Here is a 20,763-nt window from a genome sequence, read left to right on the forward strand (position 1 = left end):
AGAGAGATAAACGTCCAGCCAATCAGCTCCTAACTGCCATGTTACAGGCTGTTTGAAAAAAGTCAGTAAGAAGCTGATTGGCTGGATGTTTAGCTCTCTATCACCCTTGCATTTATCTCTTGTTAAGGCTTAATACATCTGCCCCCATGATATCAGAAATATGTAAAACAAGGAAAAGCTAAATGCTAAAGGGAACGGTCATTACCAACTCCCTTACAGGTCACAGAGTCCTAGAATAAACCTGTATCAAGAGTATCCAGTGGGTACAATTTATGTATCTGTAAATTAAGCTTTTCTTTGGCAAAAAATAAGTTTCCAGTTGTCCTTAATTACTTGTATAAATGCATCTGATCCATTAAATACTGTAACCTACAAATCTGTTATATGCTAAATGGAGAACTCCAGGTAGAAACTAATTTGTAGAGGCATAGTCAAATCGGTACTCTTTACTTAGAAGGGCGCCCACGATTTTGATCGTGGGCATCGTTAGTAAAAAATCTCGGCCATCTCGGGCATTGAATGCACTAAAAAATCGGGTGCGATCAACCAACGAGATGCCCGAGATTTCCCATAGGGAACAATGTTAAATGTCTCAATTGACCCAATTTTTCTGTTCAATGCCTCAATAGACCCGATTTTTCCATAGGAAACAATGTTAAATGGGCCACAGAGGCCAAATAGGCACCCTGAAGTGTATAATGGCCACCCGAATTGTTAACGCCACCCCACGATCAACGTCAACCCGATGCGTGGCGAGCACAGCGAGCCCGCGAGGGGCGGCGGTACGCGTCCTACGACCTTTTCATACCCCCACTATCCACGTCGGCGTGGAGTTGAGAATAGAAAGTGTGGCGAGCGCAGCGAGCCACCGAGCCCGAAGCGTGGCGAGCGCAGCGAGCCCCGCGAGGGTACGCGGACAGCTGTGAAGCCCGCGAGGGGACGCGGATACCTGTGCAGGTATCCGCGGCCGCTCGCCACGCTTCGGGCTCGGTGGCTCGCTGCGCTCGCCACACTTTCTATTCTCAACTCCACGCCGACGTGGATAGTGGGGGTATGAAAAGGTCGTAGGACGCGTACCGCCGCCGCTCGCCACGCTTCGGGTTGACGTTGATCGTGGGGTGGCGTTAACAATTCGGGTGGCCATTATTCACTTCAGGGTGCCTATTTGGCCTCTGTGGCCCATTTAACATTGTTTCCTATGGAAAAATTGGGTCAATTGAGGCATTGAACAGGAAAATCGGGTCAATTGAGACATTTAACATTGTTCCCTATGGGAAATCTCGGGCATCTCGTCTGTCGCATCGCACCTGATTTTTTAGTGCATTCAATGCCCGAGATGGCCGAGATGGGCGCCCTTCTAAGTAAAGAGTACCGTCAAATCAATATCTGCTAGAACAGTGCTGTCTATGTAAGGAAGCACATGTATGGTTTATTATCTCATTCACTAAGCATATACTGATGGTAGTAGTTACCATCCATGAAAAAAGGATTATGTACTAACTGTAAATTCTCTTCCTCGGATTCCATCAGGGGGGTGGTACGTCATTACCTCTGGGTTACAATGTGGGCAATGGAGGTTAGGCACAAAAACACTAAAAGCTGACTCCACCCCACCACCCACCTCCACCAAAGCCTCAATCTATGTTTAGCCAAGCGGCATGGAGGAAACACACTACCCCACTATGTGCTGCAAACTGAATCCAGAATTTATATGCTGTAGCATAAAACGTGCATCTGAAACGTAAAACAATTGGTACAAATGGGGAGACAAAACAAAGCTCAGTAATTCATACAGTTCACTAGTCTGCTGCCTAAACTACTGTATGATTGTCTGCAAACTACCGCTCCTACTCTTCACTCCAAACGTACAAATAGGTCATATATGTGCACAGTGATGTCTTATGGGGCCTGCACACATGGAAATTAGCATTCCGAGTGATGCTAGATCGCTCAGTGAGAACACTGGAGCCGACACCATCAGCTATCACTAAGCCCCTACACACAGAGCAATGTCAGGGCCTTTTCTAAGCAATCTAGTAGGATCACTTAAAATGCCCAGGAAACTCTACGTGTGTAGGCCCTATTACATATTATCCTTCAGCACCGGCCTTCTTACTAAATGGCTGCAAGCCTATGGCAAACAGTTAGCTACAGCACAATAAGAAGTCAGATAAAACATTCATAAAATACATGCCACTTACTGTATGGACTGTGGGAGACATGCTGTCAACTTCATCTTCATCCGAGAGGTCAGCCATGTTCACAGAATTTAGATCAGCAATGTCATCAATGTCTTCTTCCCCGGTCAGCGTGGTTAGAGTATTACCAAGAGCATTAAGCCTTTTCCCAATGTTTGGGTCCATGTGTACATCGATACCACACATCTTCCATAATACATTCAGGGTCCATGTGCCTGCACTGCTGCTTTCTATTATCCAAACAAAAATGTTTATCTCTTTTGATTAAAACACCACTCTGCAATATCTACCTGATTTAAATCCAAAGGAAAAAGAGCAATCTAGACAAAAATAATTATTTTTTGCTATACATCTCAAAACAAAAGTAATCCCACCTGCAGAAGCCTGTCCTGTAGTCCTAGAGCATACTTCATAAGTTCCATCTGGCACCACACCTAGGGCATAGATATAACACATTATGTGAGGAAACTGGAGAATCCCAATACACAATGACCACTAAAATACTGGGTACTTATGTAATATCTGGGCTCCCGTTTTTCTTATGAGACCGCGTCCGCTCGCCACGCTTCGGGCATGGTGGCTCGCTGCGCTCGCCACACTATATAAAATCAACTTCATGCGTAGTTGGATAGTAGGGGTATGAAAAAATGGGGTGCATTTAACATGGGAGCCCAGATAATACATAAGTACCAAATTGTTAAAGTCGCGTTGCATACACGCCATTTTAGGATAGTATGGCCGCCATTTTGGTTCGCAGAGTTGCGCAAATAAAGTTTCCATACCCGAGTCTGTGTGACAAAGTGGACCAGAAGCGCAGCCATACTATTACACATAAATTCATAATAACATACTGACACTAAATAAAATATAGTTAAAGGTTTAGAGCACCACACATAGCTTAGTTAGCATTGCATACATCCGTCTGTATAATGTTTAGTAACGTTACGTTCCGTTTCTTATGCGCAGTATTCCGGTCATTGCGAATAAATCGCAATCCATACGGTCCGATAGTTATGGACAAAATCCATAATTCCCAAGACAGTTTCTGTTAAAAAGTGTATAACAAAGGAATCTAGTTGTAACCGGTTCTACTGCTATTTACAACCCCTGACGACGATACCAACAGACAAAGGACTCCAAAGTTCACCTTCCCCCTGCACCTTTGCAAACCAGTTGTATTACTTTGCCCCAATCACAGAGGACTTGACATACGAACCCTGACCAATAGGAATGGCCTTTGACCTCCCCCTTCTGACCCTATAAGATAGGTGACCCAGGGCGGCCTCGGTCACTTCGGCACATCTTCCTTTCCCTGACCATTGACCGGACTATAGTTCAAACCTGAACATAGTGAGCTCCGACCGGACTGCGCTGCGCTATTTCCCCTGAAGGTAAACATTCGTATTCCCCTTTTATGTAATGTGGCTGATTATGATTGTATCCTGTATCTGTTTTTCTTCCCCTAGCAGAGCCTGATTATTATACTCATTGTTAGACTATTGTATTACTTGTTATACCTGTATTTTCTATTCCTGTAACCCCCTTTTGTCCATTAGGGACTTAAATACATCCTTTTACGGAGTTTCTATCTCCTTACTTCTATACTGTGGTTGTGTCTGTTATTCGCACAGCGATAAGGTATATTACGGACACTGTCCAAAAAGGTATATTCGCAGATTAGAGTCAAAGTACTGCGAAAGGATCTCGTATTAAGGTATTGGTTCTTTGGTGTGTAATACACAATAAAGGTACGCTACGCTGCGCTACGTTTTGTTCGCACGTAGCTAGGTATAAAGGGTACGCAGGTTACGGACATAATACGTAACCTGCGCTTTTCACTTATTGTTTCTTTGGTCATATTTAATAGACATTAACAATTGAGGGCTCATCCGGCCGTTTCACATTCTAGAGCTCAGTACCAGGCGCGCGGCTTGACCTATACCAGCAAAAGGGTGAAAGTATTTATTATCCATTGCCGGAAAGGCCAGGTCCGCGGCGGTGCGGGGTTCGAGAAGTGCTAGCGTTGAACTCGAAGTACAATAAGTGAAATCCAGGGAAACATTAAACCACGTGTTTTAAAGCATATTTAAGTGTTTAGTAAACTGTACTTCTGCCTGCCACAAGTAGTTTAACGGTGTATAGTGTCTTGAGTTGCTTGTTCATTACAATATATGTGCCACGTGCGATAAAGTTCGCACACGTGGAGACAAAGGCCTGTATTTTATTATAGTACATAGAGGATCCCCTCTGTGCAAAACTATAACTTTTAGTGTTAGTTACTGCAGGGCCAGGGACTCCGCCACGTGGCGATAAGTTCTGGGCCTTTTACAGTAACGTAAAGTGTCTATTGTGTATTACGCAAGGTGCGCGCGCACGTGCTCACATCGGGAAATTTTCGCATCTTTGTACGAGATTTACGGATTAAGTGCGGGATTTATTTCGCATCTTGATACGTAACTCTCGGACGAAGGTAAGGGATTTATTCCACATTTAGGCGCAATTACTGCGTATAGCGAAACCCGAGCGCAACCTTGCAAATACACTATAGAACACGTGGGTGGCCGATTCATCGGCGGCCTGTGAACAACGCACGTACACACGTAGCTGTTCATTGGCACTGCACATGCAGCACACATAGGAACTCAAAGGTGAACAGTATTGATCACTAGCTTTATTTAAAACAGTATAGTAACATACTGTGGATAAAGCGGTGATTAATAAGAGAAAATAAGTTTTTCTTTTATTGTTCTTTTTCTCATAAACAAGCAACTCAAGCATTATTTTAATAGATTCCTATAGCTATTTAAAAGGGATTTATACCTGCATAAGTATCTGGTGAGAAACTACCAACCTGGGAAGACTTTTCTGTACAGAAATATTTCAAATATAAGCATAAGACCAAGGTGTAACTAGCATCCAGTGTGAAACAAAACTGAGGTGAACGGGTGTGTGACGACACGACTCAAGCGCAGTCCAGGGTAGGACAGGAATCGTAGTCCGGTGTAGGACAAGCTGCACGTGAGGGCGTGCCCATAGGAACTGCCCCTTCCGTGGAACTACCTATTTTGATCCACTGGGAGGGTACAAGAAGCTAAATTGGAACCCAGTGATCCGATCAGCTGCTTTAGAAATACCAGTTTTTGGGGGTACAGGAAAAACAAGTTTTGCTGTGTCCTGGAAAAATTGCCGCACCTTGCAAGTTGGCTAGTAGTGCGCTACTAGTTGAAAGACTTGGTGATTGAGTACATTACTTCGCATAGTGGGCTTCACGCTTGATTGCGGAATAGTGCCATTTTGTGGAGAAGGAGTGATTTGGGAGTGACTCACTGATAAACGGCCCTCCGGTTTCTGCTAGCTGTGAACGTTTATTCCTGTAATTATGGGCAATAACGGGTCACACAGGGATACCGAGTCAGTTAGGGAGGAATCTAGTCGACCCAAAGGGTCGACAGCTTCCATAATGTGTTGGAGCACAGTGAACGAGCAGTTGTTTACAAAAAGAAATTGAAAGGGATTGACACAAGGCAGCAAGTTAGAATTTCCCAGTGTTGGTGGTTTCGATCCAGAAGTCTTATCAGCAGTTAGAGATCAGAAATGTTTGCTCTTGTCACTCGAGGAAAGAGTTGAACAGAATGAATATCTAAAATTGTGGCAGAAGGAAAGTATAATCAAAAAGGAACATAGTTATCTGTCAGATGCAAGTATAATCAGCCACAGGAATACGAATGATTCCACTCACCAATCTGTAAAAAAGGGAACAATTCAAGTCCGAAGTGAAACCAAAAATAACCTGAAAATGAATAACTTGTGTACTGTTTTTACCCCCTATAAGCAAGATACAGATCCACAGGGGGGATTCCTGACATCAGCCATCCCTTGCGAAGCTAGCGGAAAGGAGAGAGAGGTTGAGACAGCCCAAGCTGCTGCTGCCATTCTGGTCGAGGAGATGGCTGATGCCAGGAACACGATTGGAGACACAGGTAAGTACACACAACACAGCACAGAGATAGTTGTTCCTGGGATGTTGTCCAATGGTGCAGGGGGGATACAGATTCACCCTCTGCACACAGTGGAACCTCCTTGTGGACGGGGAGACAGGGATGAGGTAATGCCTGTAAAGGATAGTGACATGCACAATACGTGGACACGATTGGAACGTCATTCAATCATCAAAAATTTCCCTGATCCCAGCAAAGATCTGGCAAAGTGTCAGAAATTTGTAAGGGAGCGGGGCAACCAGGAAAATATACGCCTAATAAATATACAATTGGGTGTATGTTTCCCCGCGACGGTTGAAAATACTCTGATGTTCACCATCAAACAAAAAGATGGTGAGTCTGCCAGCGATTATTTCAACCGTGCTTTACAGGCGTTGCCAAAACACTCTGGTATCCCCGACCCCAGGGACAACATACATCTTAAGGGAGGGATTGTCTCTGTGCTGATACAAGGTCTTAGGGAAAATTTGAGAACCAACATAGAAGCTATTCACCCCAACTGCAGACAGATGACAATACATACTTTAAGGAAATCTGCTATTGATCTGGACAAACGATTTAAAACAGAAAGACAGACAAACGGCATGCAGCAACTGATAACAGCCGATAGTCACACTTTTAGTAAGGATCCAACCTATAACATACCACACCCAAGGCAAGACACGGTAAGACAAAACCAAACGGTATGTTTCAAATGTGGAAACAAAGGACACATAGCCAGACATTGCAGGGTAAGTAACCATAGGAAATATAACACATATTTAAGTAACTGGGAGACACAATGGGAGAAGACAGGTAGATCTCAACACATAGCCATAGCCCCACCTAGTAGCCAACGCCGCCCTAAGCATGACACATATATGCAAACAGGGAGTAGGACACACATACACCCCACAACCAGGTAACATAAGACAATATCTGAGGGAGGAGCCTCAGATATGGGTAAGTGGAATGGTTTAAAGGTAACAGTTTTTTTTGTATCAAACCCGTTAACAACATTCCCTCCTGGTCTAGGTTGTGCCAAGCAATTAGCAGTTACAATTGGGGTAACAGGAAAGGTGCAGCATTACCCATTGGTGAAACAAATAGAGATCATAATCGGGCCCTTGCTTATCAAATGCTCTGTCTTATTGACTGCAGCGGCTACGATTGACCTTCAAATTACAGAACTACCTTGAAATATAAGTTATGTCTGCTGCTGGACTCCAGAGAATTCATAACTTAGAAACAACAGGACCAGTATGCACGAACTAGATGCAAAATTGTTAGATATACCCCCATGACTAATGCTGCACTGTACTGTTATAGATTTTTTTTTTTAACCCATCTAAGGTAGCTAAAAACTACAGCACAAATACCGAGTTCCCTTTGAACTAAAGATGGGAAGGACACAGGATTAATGGCAACAATAGCTTCAATAGAAACCCTGTTAAAAACAGAAAGTATAGCGCCCCAAAGTACAGCTTCACCATTTGAAATCTGAGGTTGAGCTGGAAAAATACCCAGTGAAATAACAAAGTTCCCAAAAGAGAACTTTTAGCTAAATACCCCTAGACACAGCCCATAGTTACATTCACACTGGGAAAGAGAAAGAAAGGGAGGGCTTACAAATCAGAACAGGAGTTGAAAAGGGTAAGAACCAAATAGTTGAGAGCCAATTCCCCCATAGTGCTAAATCCTGGTGTCATCCAAATAAAAGAAAAATTTCCTGTTGAAAATAAATGTACACATTACAGTCATTAATATTTTCTACTTTTTTTTTGAGTTTTTCTCTCTCTCTTTTTCCAATTTTTTTCTCCTTCCCCTACTCTTCTGTTCCAGAAACCTCAGAGAGCCACCAAGCCCCTCCCCCGGGTCTTGCAAGATCGCACACTGTCCTTACGGCCCACCAATGGGTAAATACCAATACAATGGGTTAATGATCTATTGTTATGTCCTTTCCTCATCCACAACACCAGCAGATGGCGATAGACAACTTCTGGTGTATCCTCCTGAGGCAGGACATAAGGTATCTCAGGACGGATTGCGGTTGCGCCTGAACAAGGGGGGGGGGGGGGGGGGAATCTGGGACACATTAGTAACCATAAACCCACAAAACATAGAAAAATAGTTCGAAAAATCTGTCGCACTCCCAGCAGAGAAATACCTATTGTGAATATGCGGTACCCCATAAAGCGAGTAGTCAATATATATATTTTTCAGTAAATCTTGAACAAAGTCCCAGTAACTTTAAGCATTGCTCTTTATGTTACCCAGGGCAACCACAGCCACCATCTTGTGAAAAGCAGTCCAAGTAGTGCACAAAGCATTCCCCTTCAACAGAATGAAAAGGGTTGTAAAACGCATTTACATATAAATAGGTGCAATCACAAAACCCATGTCTTCACAGACAGATGTGGATAGTAAAGAAGAAGAAAAAGGCCTGATTACAGCCTTTTGCCATGGGTATGACTGACACAAGAGACCATGTGATTTAGAATATTAGACCTGCTGAGGGGGCGACAGATATAGTGACGTAAGAAACCTGGTGATGCCAGCCTGACCAATGTCGTACTGCAGTGTACAATTAAACCCTATTACTTGAGCACTTCCTACTTGTCTACACAGTGTAGTTGCCATAGCACTACTGGTAAACAAAACTGAGAATGTGGTGTTGGGGTGTGTTCTAACTGTTTATGCTCCTCATATAGTCTGGACACTCCTAAAATTCTGCCTAAACATGTGGAAAAATATTCATCAGCCAAGTTCACTAAATGGGAACTTGCATTGATGAATTCTATAAATGTTACCAGTAAAATGGGTAATATTGTAAACCCAGCAACACTCTTACCAGGTGTGCCCTCCAAGGCACAAAGGGTGGATTGGTGCTGAGGTTGCTGGAATGGTGGAATTTAGTGGGAGCCGAGACGAATATAATTGCATGACATGTTTGAATCAGACCTTTGCCGCATGCCCAAATTGTACACTGGCTATACCGTAATAGATGGAAAAGGCATAGTAGAGGCTGAACCCATTGGACGTCTCACTCAGCAACAGCAGTCTCATTAGTAGTACTGCGGGCTGAGAGAAAAACAGCCAATATTAATGCCGACTCCAAGTACGTTTGTTGGGGTAATGCAGAAGATCTTAGGCCCTATGGCGCCTCAGAGATGTTTTGTTTCAGTAGCTGGCACTCCAGTGGCGCAAGCGTTGTAAGTTTAAAAGATTCCTGACAGTCACACAGCTGCCGGACAGAGTGGCTGTTATCAAGTGTAAAGCCCACACCTTCGATAAGGATTCAGTGTCACTTGATAATGGACATGCTGGCAAGGCAGCTGGGTGAGCCATGCGCTCTGCGGATAATGTTTGTGTTCCCCCTGTAAATGTCAGTGTATTCACATAGAAATACAAGATTTGTGTCCCCTGCAGGAGAAGCAGTCTGGAAGCCGAAGGGATGTGGACAGGAGAAGAAAGATGGACAAGGAAAACCAGTGACTCTGAGAACATGCCAAACTGTCAGGGCAGAGATAGCCCATGGCCTGACTTGTCTTGACAGGGAAGGTATGTGGAAAATTAGTCCGAAATTACTGGTGTGCCCACAGACAGGTAAGACGACAGGATCATGCCTTACTTGTCTGGGGGAAAGAAACTGCAACGGCTGTTCCCACAGAGCCATCTCCACATCCCTCCTCCAGCAGGATCCTCTGCAGGTAATACAAAATTGGCTTTGTACAGTCCACTCTAGAAGCATTCTAGTTATTTATTTACTTATTTTTTTTTTATATATATATATATGTGTTGACGTTTGTGTGTATAGATATGGCAGCCCAGAAACACCCCTGAGTATGCAAGTTTATATGAAAGATTTTAAGTCATGTGTGAACCTTTTAGGGACTGATGGTACACCCCACAATCTCTTTTTGTAGTAGTAGAATCACTCTCAAAACTCCACCTCATTTGTCCCCATCAAAACATTGCTTGGCGGGCAGCCACACGTTATGGTAATCCCACAAGGAGATCCCAGACCTCACCACGGAAAAAAGTAATGCAAGTGATGTATCCACACCTGGAAAACTGCAGCAAAAGGACTTTGTTGACACCTGTTGTGAACTGTCATAACCATGAACCAGGAGATGTTGTTGTTTCCCCTGCTTTGCCATATACAGGTTGCTTGATAGACCTTTGGAAAGAACCACCCCAAGTCTTGTTGACCAGCACTACCTCAATAACAAAGTCGCAGAGAGAGAGATTCGGGTACGTTCGTCCTACTGCCAAAAGACCAGAAACCCAGAAGGTCCTTACACTCGAGGGCGAAAGAAAGAAATCGCTAAGAGGCACCATTTCGGGAGGACTGGAGAGCAGCTAAGGTCAAGCAACCTGTACAAGCTACAAAAGGGACTGTGACACACCCCACTGGTAACAGGTTGGAAGGATCACTAACAAATGTTTCCTTTCTCAGTTTTCTCTATTGTTGTGGGTCCTATTCTTGTCTCCCCCCCACTATCCGTTCTTATCTTCAAAGTCAAGGATACCGCCGCCACACTGCTGCCAGGCATTGGACAGACGATACAGAGTTCTGAGAGTGTGTTACCCGTCCCAGTTTAGGTCAAGGTAGAATCTATAAACTTGACACATTACCCAGGACCGGATGTTTGATAGTGATAATACCAGCATACTTAAAAGCATACCAAAAAGAGAGACAACAAAGAGTTCAAGGGTCTGTTGTCACAAACAATACCTACCAAAGGATGCCATATCTGAAAAACAATTGTATATAGTGTAACCTCCCCTGTTTTTATTTTTATCCCAAGATTTGTACATTATCCTTCGTCACCCTGAGTAGATTGTTCGATAAATGCGGCCCATCGTTTATCCATGATCCAGGATCGGCCAAAGAGCAGATGGTTTACTCCCCTTATATGTTTAATTCACGGATCCCAATTTCTCTGTTGGGATTATGAATTTCTGTATTGTTATGTAAAATGTTTGTACTGTAACAGTTTTATATTTACTGTTAAAGGGTGGACTGTTAAAGTCGAGTTGCATACACGCCATTTTAGGATAGTATGGCCGCCATATTGGTTCGCAGAGTTGCGCAAATAAAGTTTCCATACCCGAGTCTGTGTGACAAAGTGGACCAGAAGCGCAGCCATACTATTACACATAAATTCATAATAACATACTGACACTAAATAAACAGGGATTTTGTACTTACCGTAAATCCTTTTCTCCGAGTCCACAGGTGTCACTGGAGTTACACTGGGGGAATAGAAGGCGACCACAGGGAGCATGGGCACTTTAAAATAATTAATCAGTGTGACCAACTCCTCCCCTTCTACTTCCCCTCCCATAAAGATCGTGCCCGAAAGGGAGCAGAAAGATATAACACACATCCGAGAGGAGGTTCATCACAACATAACATCATTCAATACGTATAGTAGAAAAAGAATATATATATATATGAAAAAACAAACACACACACAGAGTCAACCCAGACGAGACAGGTGTGTAATAACCATGTTTAAATAACCCTGACAAGGGAAAACTCCAGAGGTTACCCACAAGGAACCTAACACTGAACATAACAGGTGGAGAACAGCGCTGAGGTGGGCGTCCAGTGACACCTGTGGACTCGGAGAAAAGGATTTACGGTAAGTACAAAATCCCTGTTTCTGCTTCATCCACTAGGTGTCACTGGAGTTACACTGGGGACGTCCCAGAGCTTTCAACCCGGGTGGGTGAGCGCTGAGATCCCCTTAAAACAGAGCGGCCAAACTGAGAAGCTGGTGCCGCAAAGGTATCAAACCTATAAAAGCGCACAAAGGTGTGCCGACCTGACCATGTCGCAGCACGACAGAGCTGTTGCAAGGAGACCCCACGGGCAGCCGCCCATGAAGGACCCACCGATCTGGTGGAGTGCGCACCTATGTTAGTAGGAGGCGTCTGAGCCTCAGCAAGGTATGCCTGACGAATTGTCAGACGGATCCATCTGGCCAGCGTTTGCTTTGAAGCTGGCCATCCACGACGCACTGGGTCGTAGGTAACAAACAAGACATCCGTCTTGCGAAGAGAGGCCGTGCGAGAGACATAAATCCGCAGGGCCCTCACCACATCCAAGGACCTATCCTCAGGTGAAGCCTCTGTGAATGCTGGAACCACTATGGGTTGGTTCACGTGGAACGCTGAGACCACCTTTGGAAGGAAGGAGAGACTGGTACGGAGCTCCGCTCTGTCCGGGTGAAACTGGAGGAACGGTGAGCAACAAGAAAGCGCCCCCAGTTCCGAAACGCGTCTGGCCGAGGCCAGAGCCAAAAGAAGAACCACCTTCCAAGTGAGATATCGAAGATCCACCTCTTCTAACGGCTCAAATATCGATGACCTCAAATATCTGAGGACCAACTCTAGGTCCCAGGGAGCCGTAGGCGGACGAATAGGGGGCTGAAGCCTCAGCACCCCCTGGAAAAAAGTGTGGACTTCCGGAATAAGAGCAATACGTTTCTGGAAAAAAACTGAAAGTGCTGAAACCTGCACCTTAAGTGTATTCAGTCTAAGTCCAGAGTTTAACCCCTCCTGTAAAAACAGGAGCAACCGAGCCTTCTTAAACAGAGTAGAGGACACTCTGCGTCTTTCGCACCACGCCACATAGGATCTCCAAATAAGATGATAGTGTCTGGAGGTGACTTCCTTCCTGGCCCTCATCATTGTAGGTATCACCGCTCTAGGGATACCTGCATGTCTCAAGATGGACCTCTCAGCAGCCACGCCGTCAAATGTAGACGTCCTAAATCTGGGTAGATGAAGGGACCCTGACTGAGGAGGTCCTCTTGAAGAGGTAGCGGCCACGGCTCGTCGATTAGAAGATCCGTCAGGTTGGTGTACCACGAGCGCCGGGGCCAATCCGGCGCTATCAGAAGCACTGTTACCCCCTCCCTGCGAATGCGCTGTAATACCCGAGGTATCAGCGGAAAGGGAGGAAAGAGGTAAACGAACTGGAACGGCCAAGGGGCGACCAGAGCGTCCACCCCTGCGGCCTGAGGATCTTGAGTCCGCGCGAAGTATGTTGGGAGCTGGAAGTTGTGGCGGGACGCCATCAGATCTGCCTGCGGACACCCCCAACGATGTATTAGGGACTGAAATACCTGAGGGTTGAGGCACCACTCCCCCTGGTGGGCATGTTGCCGACTTAGAAAGTCGGCCTCCCAATTGTCTACTCCGGGGATGAACACCGCTGACAAGGCCTGAGCATGGTTCTGAGCCCAGATGATGATCCTGCTTACTTCCTTCATCGCCGCCTTGCTCCGAGTGCCGCCCTGTTTGTTTATGTAGGCGACGGCTGTGGCGTTGTCGGACTGAACTCTGATTGCTCTGCTCCGCAGCAGGTGTCCCGCCTGCAGAAGAGCATAGTAGACTGCTCTGAGTTCCAGCACATTGATGGAGAGTAAGCTCTCCTGCCTCGTCCATAAACCCTGGAACTGGTGTTCCAGCGTTACCGCCCCCCAGACTCGAAGGCTGGCGTCTGTGGTGAGGAGAGTCCACTCCCATATGCCGAACCTCCTGCCCCTTTGCAGGTTTTCGGAGTTGAGCCACCACAGCAGAGACAGACGGGCTCGAGGAGACAGGGTCACCCGCTGCTGAAGATGCAGGTGAGACCCTGACCACTGGTGAAGGAGAGACAACTGGAATTGGCGCGAGTGGAAGCGGCCATATTGTACCGCCTCGAAGGAGGACACCATCTTCCCCAAGAGTCTGGTGCAAAGGTGCACCGTTACCTGTGGCCGTCGCAAGACCGACCTGACCAGGACCTGCAGGGACTGAACTTTGTCGGGTGGTAGAAAAACCTTCATTTGCTGGGTGTCCAGAATCATTCCCAAAAAGAGAAGACGTTGGGACGGCTGTAGCTGAGACTTTGCAAAGTTCAGAATCCACCCATGACTGATGAGAGTCTCCTGGGTGAGCCGTATGTTGGACAACAGGGCCTCCCTCGAACGATTCTTCAGAAGAAGATCGTCCAAGTAGGGGATGATGGTAATCCCCTGTGCCCTGAGGACCTCCATCATCACCGCCATCACCTTGGTGAAGACCCTGGGGGCCGATGAGAGACCGAACGGCAGGCCCTGGAACTGCCAGTGTTGTTCCTGTATAGCGAACCGGAGGAAGGCCTGGTGAGGAGGCCAGATGGGGATGTGCAGGTATGCGTCCCTGATATCCAAGGATACCAGTTCCAGTCCCTGAATCACCGACTGCAGGGACTCCATCTTGAATTTGACCGCTTGTAGAAACGGATTCAAATCCTTTAGATTTAGTATAGGCCTTACCGAGCCATCCGGCTTCGGCACAAGGAACAGACTGGAGTAGTATCCCTGAGTACGCTGATCCTTGGGTACTGGTATCACAACTCCCGTTGTCCGCAGCTTGTTGATTGCTGACAACAGAAGTTGCGCCTTGTCTCCTGAGACTGGGAGACCGGTCTTGAAAAACCTGTTTGGAGGGACTAACCTGAAATGGATTTTGTAACCCTGGGTCACCAGATCCCTTACCCACGAGTCCTGACAAGACTGCAGACAGATGTGAGAGAAGGACAGCAGTCGGGCCCCGACTCTGGGATCCCCCAGATGAGACCGTGGACAGTCATGCGGCTGGCTTGGAGGACTTGGGCTCCTGGACAGCTGCCGAGGCGCCTCTGCCTCGTCCTCTGGAGCCTCTAGATGGAGCTCCGCCTCTGGAACGACCTCTGAATCTGGTCGTAGGCCGAAAGGACCGAAAGGAGGGCCTTTGAGGGGTCCTGCGTGTAGTTGGAGGAGCCGCTGAGGGAAGGAAGTGGGACTTACCCCCCGTTGCTTGGGAGATCCACTTGTCGAGCTCTTGCCCTAAAAGAACCTCCCCATTGAACGCCAGGGCCTCCACAGCACGCTTGGACTCCGCGTCAGCCTACCATTGGCGTAACCAGAGAGCTCTGCGAGCTGATATAGATAAGGCCGAAACCTTGGCTGCAACCATGCAGACGTCAGAAGAGGCGTCTATTAAATAATTGGATGCCTCCTGGATCTGTTCAGCCAGCTGAACAATAGAAGCAGGATCAGAGCCCTCACGGACCTCTGTTAGGATCTGAGAAGCCCATACCCCCATGGCTTTATTTACCCAGCACCCGACCTGGGCCGGACGCTGAATAATTCCAGCTGCTGAAAAAATGTTCTTAAGGGTTACCTCCAACTTACGGTCAGAAGTATCCTTAAGAGTGGTAGCACCCGGCACCGGGAGAACCGTCTTTTTGGACAGTCGTGAGACTGAAGAGTCCACTACTGGAGGAATCTCGACCCTCTTTCTACCCTCTGGTGGAAGAGGATAAGCAGCCAGAAACCTCTGAGGTACCTGGAATTTTTTATCAGGATGATTCCAAGCCTGCAATATATGTTCATCCAACTCCTCCGCTGGGGGGAAGGTGGGTGACTGCCTTTGTCTCTTTCCAAAGAAAGAAGGACGAGCAGGAATGTCTGTGTCATCTGACACCTTGCAGGCAACCTTTACCATATGTATAAGGTCCTCCAGGCCTGGAGTGGCTGGGGCCGGCTCTTGCGTAACTAACGCCTGAGCCTCAGGTTCCTCCTCCTCATCCTCCTCATCCTCCTCCTCCTCCTCCTCCTCATCCTCCTCCTCCTCCTCCTCCTCATCCTCCTCCTCATCCTCCTCATCATCATCAGGAAGGGCAAATTCGCCCTCCTCCAGATCAGGCATATCATCATACTCCCCAGAATCCCCAGAGGGCTGTAATACCCTTTTCCTGAGTAAGGTAGGGGGATTTTGCCTAGAAGATGAAGCAATGGCGCCCTCTGCTGGTGTCAAGGCCTTTGTTAAGCTCTGCACAGCAGAAGTCAAGGAAGCCTGTTGAGTTCTGGAAGTCTCTCTGTCCTTTTGAGCTGCAGAGAGCTCGCAAGCTAAATGAGACATCACATCAGCTAATTGTGATGCCCAAACAGGGGTATGAACGGGGGACTCTGGAGCTGGGGGTAAAGCAGCGCATTTATCACATACAGAGTCTCCCTCCTTAGAAGGTGTAAATTTTACAGCACACTTCTTGCAAGTAACCCTCTTGGAGCTACCCCCTGCCATGGTTCAACAGAACACCCAGCAATCACCACACACTACCAGACTGATCACAGATAGTAGGTATAGGATAGGCAGCAATATTTTATGCTGGAAGGGAGAGACAGTGAAAGTAAAAGAGCTGTCACAGAGCTTTGTACAGCGCTATGGCATATACCTAGGAGCGCTATAGCTCTAATTTTGAGACACAGCCCAAACTGTCTCCACCTAGCTCTAATCCCCACTGTAACTCACAGACCGGATAGAGCGTTCAGCAGGACGGTCACCAGGGGACAGGAATCGCCCAACTGCAGTCAGGATAGATCTGCAGCGCAACTGTGGAGCCTCCAGCAGCGTGTTCAAACGGCGCCAAATGTCCAAGATGGCCGCCGCGACTTGCAGGAACGCTGGGGTATGCCAAGGCCTGCTGGGAAGTACCGCGCGGTAACTCCGCCCCCCGTCTGGCAGCTCCGTCACCCATAATGGCGCCAGGTTTAAAAAACCCTCTGCTGCACCGCCGTTTGTGTCCCTGACCTTCCTCTAATAGGAAGGCAGGGTAATACTCACAGTGCTGCGGCCATGCCGTCGGCGGTGGGGCTGGGGGAGGATCGGGTGCACGCTGCGTGTGAGCGGCGCCCGTTACAGCTCCAGAAACGGTGGTCTCTGTCAGCCAGGGAGCCGGGCGCAAACCTTTAAGCAGCAGCCGGCTCCCTCCGGCAGGCTCCCACGTCGCAGGCAGATAGTAGCAGCAACTATCTGCCTGTCCTCAAAGGCAAAACTTGCTGCTTTATGCCCTAATTATCAAAAAGCCCAGATGAGCCAAATGTGACCTGCTCCCTTTTGGGCACGATCTAAGACTGCCTGGGAGGGGAAGTAGAAGGGGAGGAGTTGGTCACACTGATTAATTATTTTAAAGTGCCCATGCTCCCTGTGGTCGCCTTCTATTCCCCCAGTGTAACTCCAGTGACACCTAGTGGATGAAGGAGAAAATATAGTTAAAGGTTTAGAGCACCACACATAGCTTAGTTAGCATTGCATACATCCGTCTGTATAATGTTTAGTACCGTTCCGTTCCGTTTCTTATGCGCAGTATTCCGGTCATTGCGAATAAATCGCAATCCATACGGTCCGATAGTTATGGACAAAATCCATAATTCCCAAGACAGTTTCTGTTAAAAAGTGTATAACAAAGGAATCTAGTTGTAACCGGTTCTACTGCTATTTACAACCCCTGACGACGATACCAACAGACAAAGGACTCCAAAGTTCACCTTCCCCCTGCACCTTTGCAAACCAGTTGTATTACTTTGCCCCAATCACAGAGGACTTGACATACGAACCCTGACCAATAGGAATGGCCTTTGACCTCCCCCTTCTGACCCTATAAGATAGGTGACCCAGGGCGGCCTCGGTCACTTCGGCACATCTTCCTTTCCCTGACCATTGACCGGACTATAGTTCAAACCTGAACATAGTGAGCTCCGACCGGACTGCGCTGCGCTATTTACCCTAAAGGTAAACATTCGTATTCCCCTTTTATGTAATGTGGCTGATTATGATTGTATCCTGTATCTGTTTTTCTTCCCCTAGCAGAGCCTGATTATTATACTCATTGTTAGACTATTGTATTACTTGTTATACCTGTACTTTCTATTCCTGTAACCCCCTTTTGTCCATTAGGGACTTAAATACATCCTTTTACGGAGTTTCTATCTCCTTACTTCTATACTGTGGTTGTGTCTGTTATTCGCATAGCGATAAGGTATATTACGGACACTGTCCAAAAAGGTATATTCGCAGATTAGAGTCAAAGTACTGCGAAAGGATCTCGTATTAAGGTATTGGTTCTTTGGTGTGTAATACACAATAAAGGTACGCTACGCTGCGCTACGTTTTGTTCGCACGTAGCTAGGTATAAAGGGTACGCAGGTTACGGACATAATACGTAACCTGCGCTTTTCACTTATTGTTTCTTTGGTCATATTTAATAGACATTAACACAAATACTGTAAGACACATATGTCTATAACTCCTTAGTGAAGTAGTGGGAAATGGAAAAATAATAGCAAGATGAAAATACATATCAATATCAAGTTTGCATGAATCTTACATATACAACATATTTGGCAGAGGGGCGCATAATTAATAGCTACGGCACTGATTGCTTCAATAAAAAAAATCTTTGAAAGAAATAAAAAAGGAATGAAATTTAAAATAAACATAATGCAGAAAATAATGTACATACAGGCATTTATGACCAGATCTGTCCTGATTTCTGGCTTCCAGTCATCCCATGTGGTTTCAAAGCCGTCTGCAAAGCGAATGCAGAAGTTCTTAAAGTGTCCTTTGCTCACCAAAGACTCAGAAGAGCAGGCAGTGATCAGTGTACTCTCAATAGTCAGTACCACTGCAGAGCCCATATCAAAATCTGCTGTGTGATTTGCCTGCTAAGAGGAGAAAATAGAACACAATTAGTATAATGATAGCTAATGGATCTCTAGAAATATGTAAGGCAAACGAGAGGACAAATTGGCCTAATTCTGAGTTACAAGTAATGTGTTTGCAATTCCAGGTGCCTACTGCAATGGTATGTTCTATGCAACCATCCACTCACAAATCTATGGAACTGCATAGTACCCAGATAAGCGGTTATAGAAGCTGCCTTCAATAGTATCGTATTTGCAACTTGAACTGTCATACACAATTCATATGCACGTACATAGATGCTTATTTCACATGCAAACATCCAGTGGTCAAACAGTGGCGCAACTCAGAATCAAGATCAGTGTGCACTAAAGGATTATAATTTGTGCAGTTACAATATTGCAAATTAACAAATGCCTGTAATTAAAAATAAAGGCTACAGAAGAATAACATTGCTCCGTATAATACCTGTGGTGCATTAGTGATGGGTAGACATATACCCAGGTCATTGACTGTGAGCTGGAGGAAGAGGGTTCCCAGAGCCTGGGCAGAGGTCTGCTGAATTCCTGGCAGCATGTCCACCACTTCTTTTGTTGCCATGTGAATATCCTTGTTTAGTGCCAGTCGCTGCTCATTCCAGTTATCATATGCAGCCTTATAATTCAGCCAAAACAGCACCGCTTTAAAAAAAAAAATATAATAATAAAAGATGGTCAAACTTTCAGTAGTAAACAGTAAAATTCACATTGCTTTAAAATTCATTAAAATACTGTATGTGAAAACATGTTTTGTAACAATCTTGTTATGTCTATGGTTACAATAATGTTTTTACTGGAAAATATAACGAAAACTTCCATAAAAGTAAATATTAAAATATGTAAAATCATGAAATCATGGTGATTTCAATGTTTTGACAATGCACACTATGCAAAAACAAAACAAACAAAAAACACTAGAACCAAATGTGACCCAGCGACTGTGCAGCACAATGTAATGATACATCGCACTACTGTAAACACTATACGATATATCACTCAACGGCAACATTTATAATTGCATATTGCATGTAAAATATAAAATATATTGCATTGCCGTCCAATAAGACAATCTAATAAATGACATGTGGGAACAACGAATTGTGGATGCGCAATATACAAGGTGTACAATACTATATATTGTTCCGATCTGCATTGGAATGGTATATACCAAAGTATGTTCCCAGCTTTACATAGCTCTAAAGCTAAATATACTGTATGCACGTATAATGAATTGGGATAGAGCCGCCCACCATCCCTGAAAGGATTTGTCCTGTACCACCGCTCCCCAGCCCCGAAGGCTGGCATCTGTACTCAACAGAACCCAATTGTGTGTGGCAAAGGAGCGTCCAGTGCTTAAGTGGGACAACTTGAGCCACCACAAGAGAGACAAGCGAACTTCGTGGGATAGGATGACGGTCTGCGACTTGAGTAAGAGGTGTGAGCGATTTCATTGGGGAAGTAGCTCCAGTTGCAACTGTCTGGAATCAACATGACCGAACTCCACCATTTCAAATGAGGACACCAGTTTTCCCAAAATGCACATCCAGAAATGAACGGAGACCCTGCAGTGTTTAAGGAAAGAATGAACCTTAGTGTGAAGATCTGACCTTTTTTCATCTGGAAGTAAGACTCTATGGGCCAACAGGGCACCCAGATGAAGCATGGTGGCCGATGGAACAGTGCTGGAATTGTGCCAGTTGATCATTCAACCATGGGAGCTGAGAAGGGCCTGTGTTATGCTAGCAGAAGGAGGTCATCCAAGTAAGGGTGAATACTGACACCCTATTGGTGTAGAGTTGCCGACATGACCGCCATCACCTTCATGAAGCCACGATGTGCTGTGGAAAGGCCGAATGGAAGGGCTCGGAACTGAATGTGTAGTCTCCCACTACCAATTAGGACTGGTAATATCCTCTGCCAAAGGAAAGAAGGAAGACAATCGCATGGACCCTGGAATTTTTATATTTGGGTGTTACGATGCCTCCTGGAAAAGATCAGATCAGTCAATTGAGTAGATGGGGAAAACCCTGCAGGTTCCTTCTTTTT

At 45.9% G+C, this 20,763-nt stretch overlaps 1 protein-coding gene across 17 annotated transcripts in view; it reads right to left on the bottom strand.

The window, feature by feature from the left end:
- Positions 1–20,763, bottom strand: part of BLTP1 (bridge-like lipid transfer protein family member 1) — a 250,134-nt gene that overhangs the window by 48,434 nt on the left and 180,937 nt on the right. For all 17 annotated transcript variants that reach the window (XM_083174415.1, XM_083174421.1, XM_083174431.1 and 14 more), the window contains 4 exons: positions 19,148–19,359; positions 18,501–18,702; positions 2,573–2,632; positions 2,202–2,428 (listed from right to left, as the gene is read on the bottom strand). In XM_083174415.1, the coding sequence (XP_083030541.1) occupies positions 2,202–2,428; positions 2,573–2,632; positions 18,501–18,702; positions 19,148–19,359 (701 nt within the window). The remainder of the gene's footprint in view (positions 1–2,201; positions 2,429–2,572; positions 2,633–18,500; positions 18,703–19,147; positions 19,360–20,763) is intronic.

This window comes from Crinia signifera, chromosome 1 (genome assembly GCF_055691185.1).
Source record: "Crinia signifera chromosome 1, ASM5569118v1, whole genome shotgun sequence".
Lineage (NCBI taxonomy): Eukaryota > Metazoa > Chordata > Amphibia > Anura > Myobatrachidae > Crinia > Crinia signifera.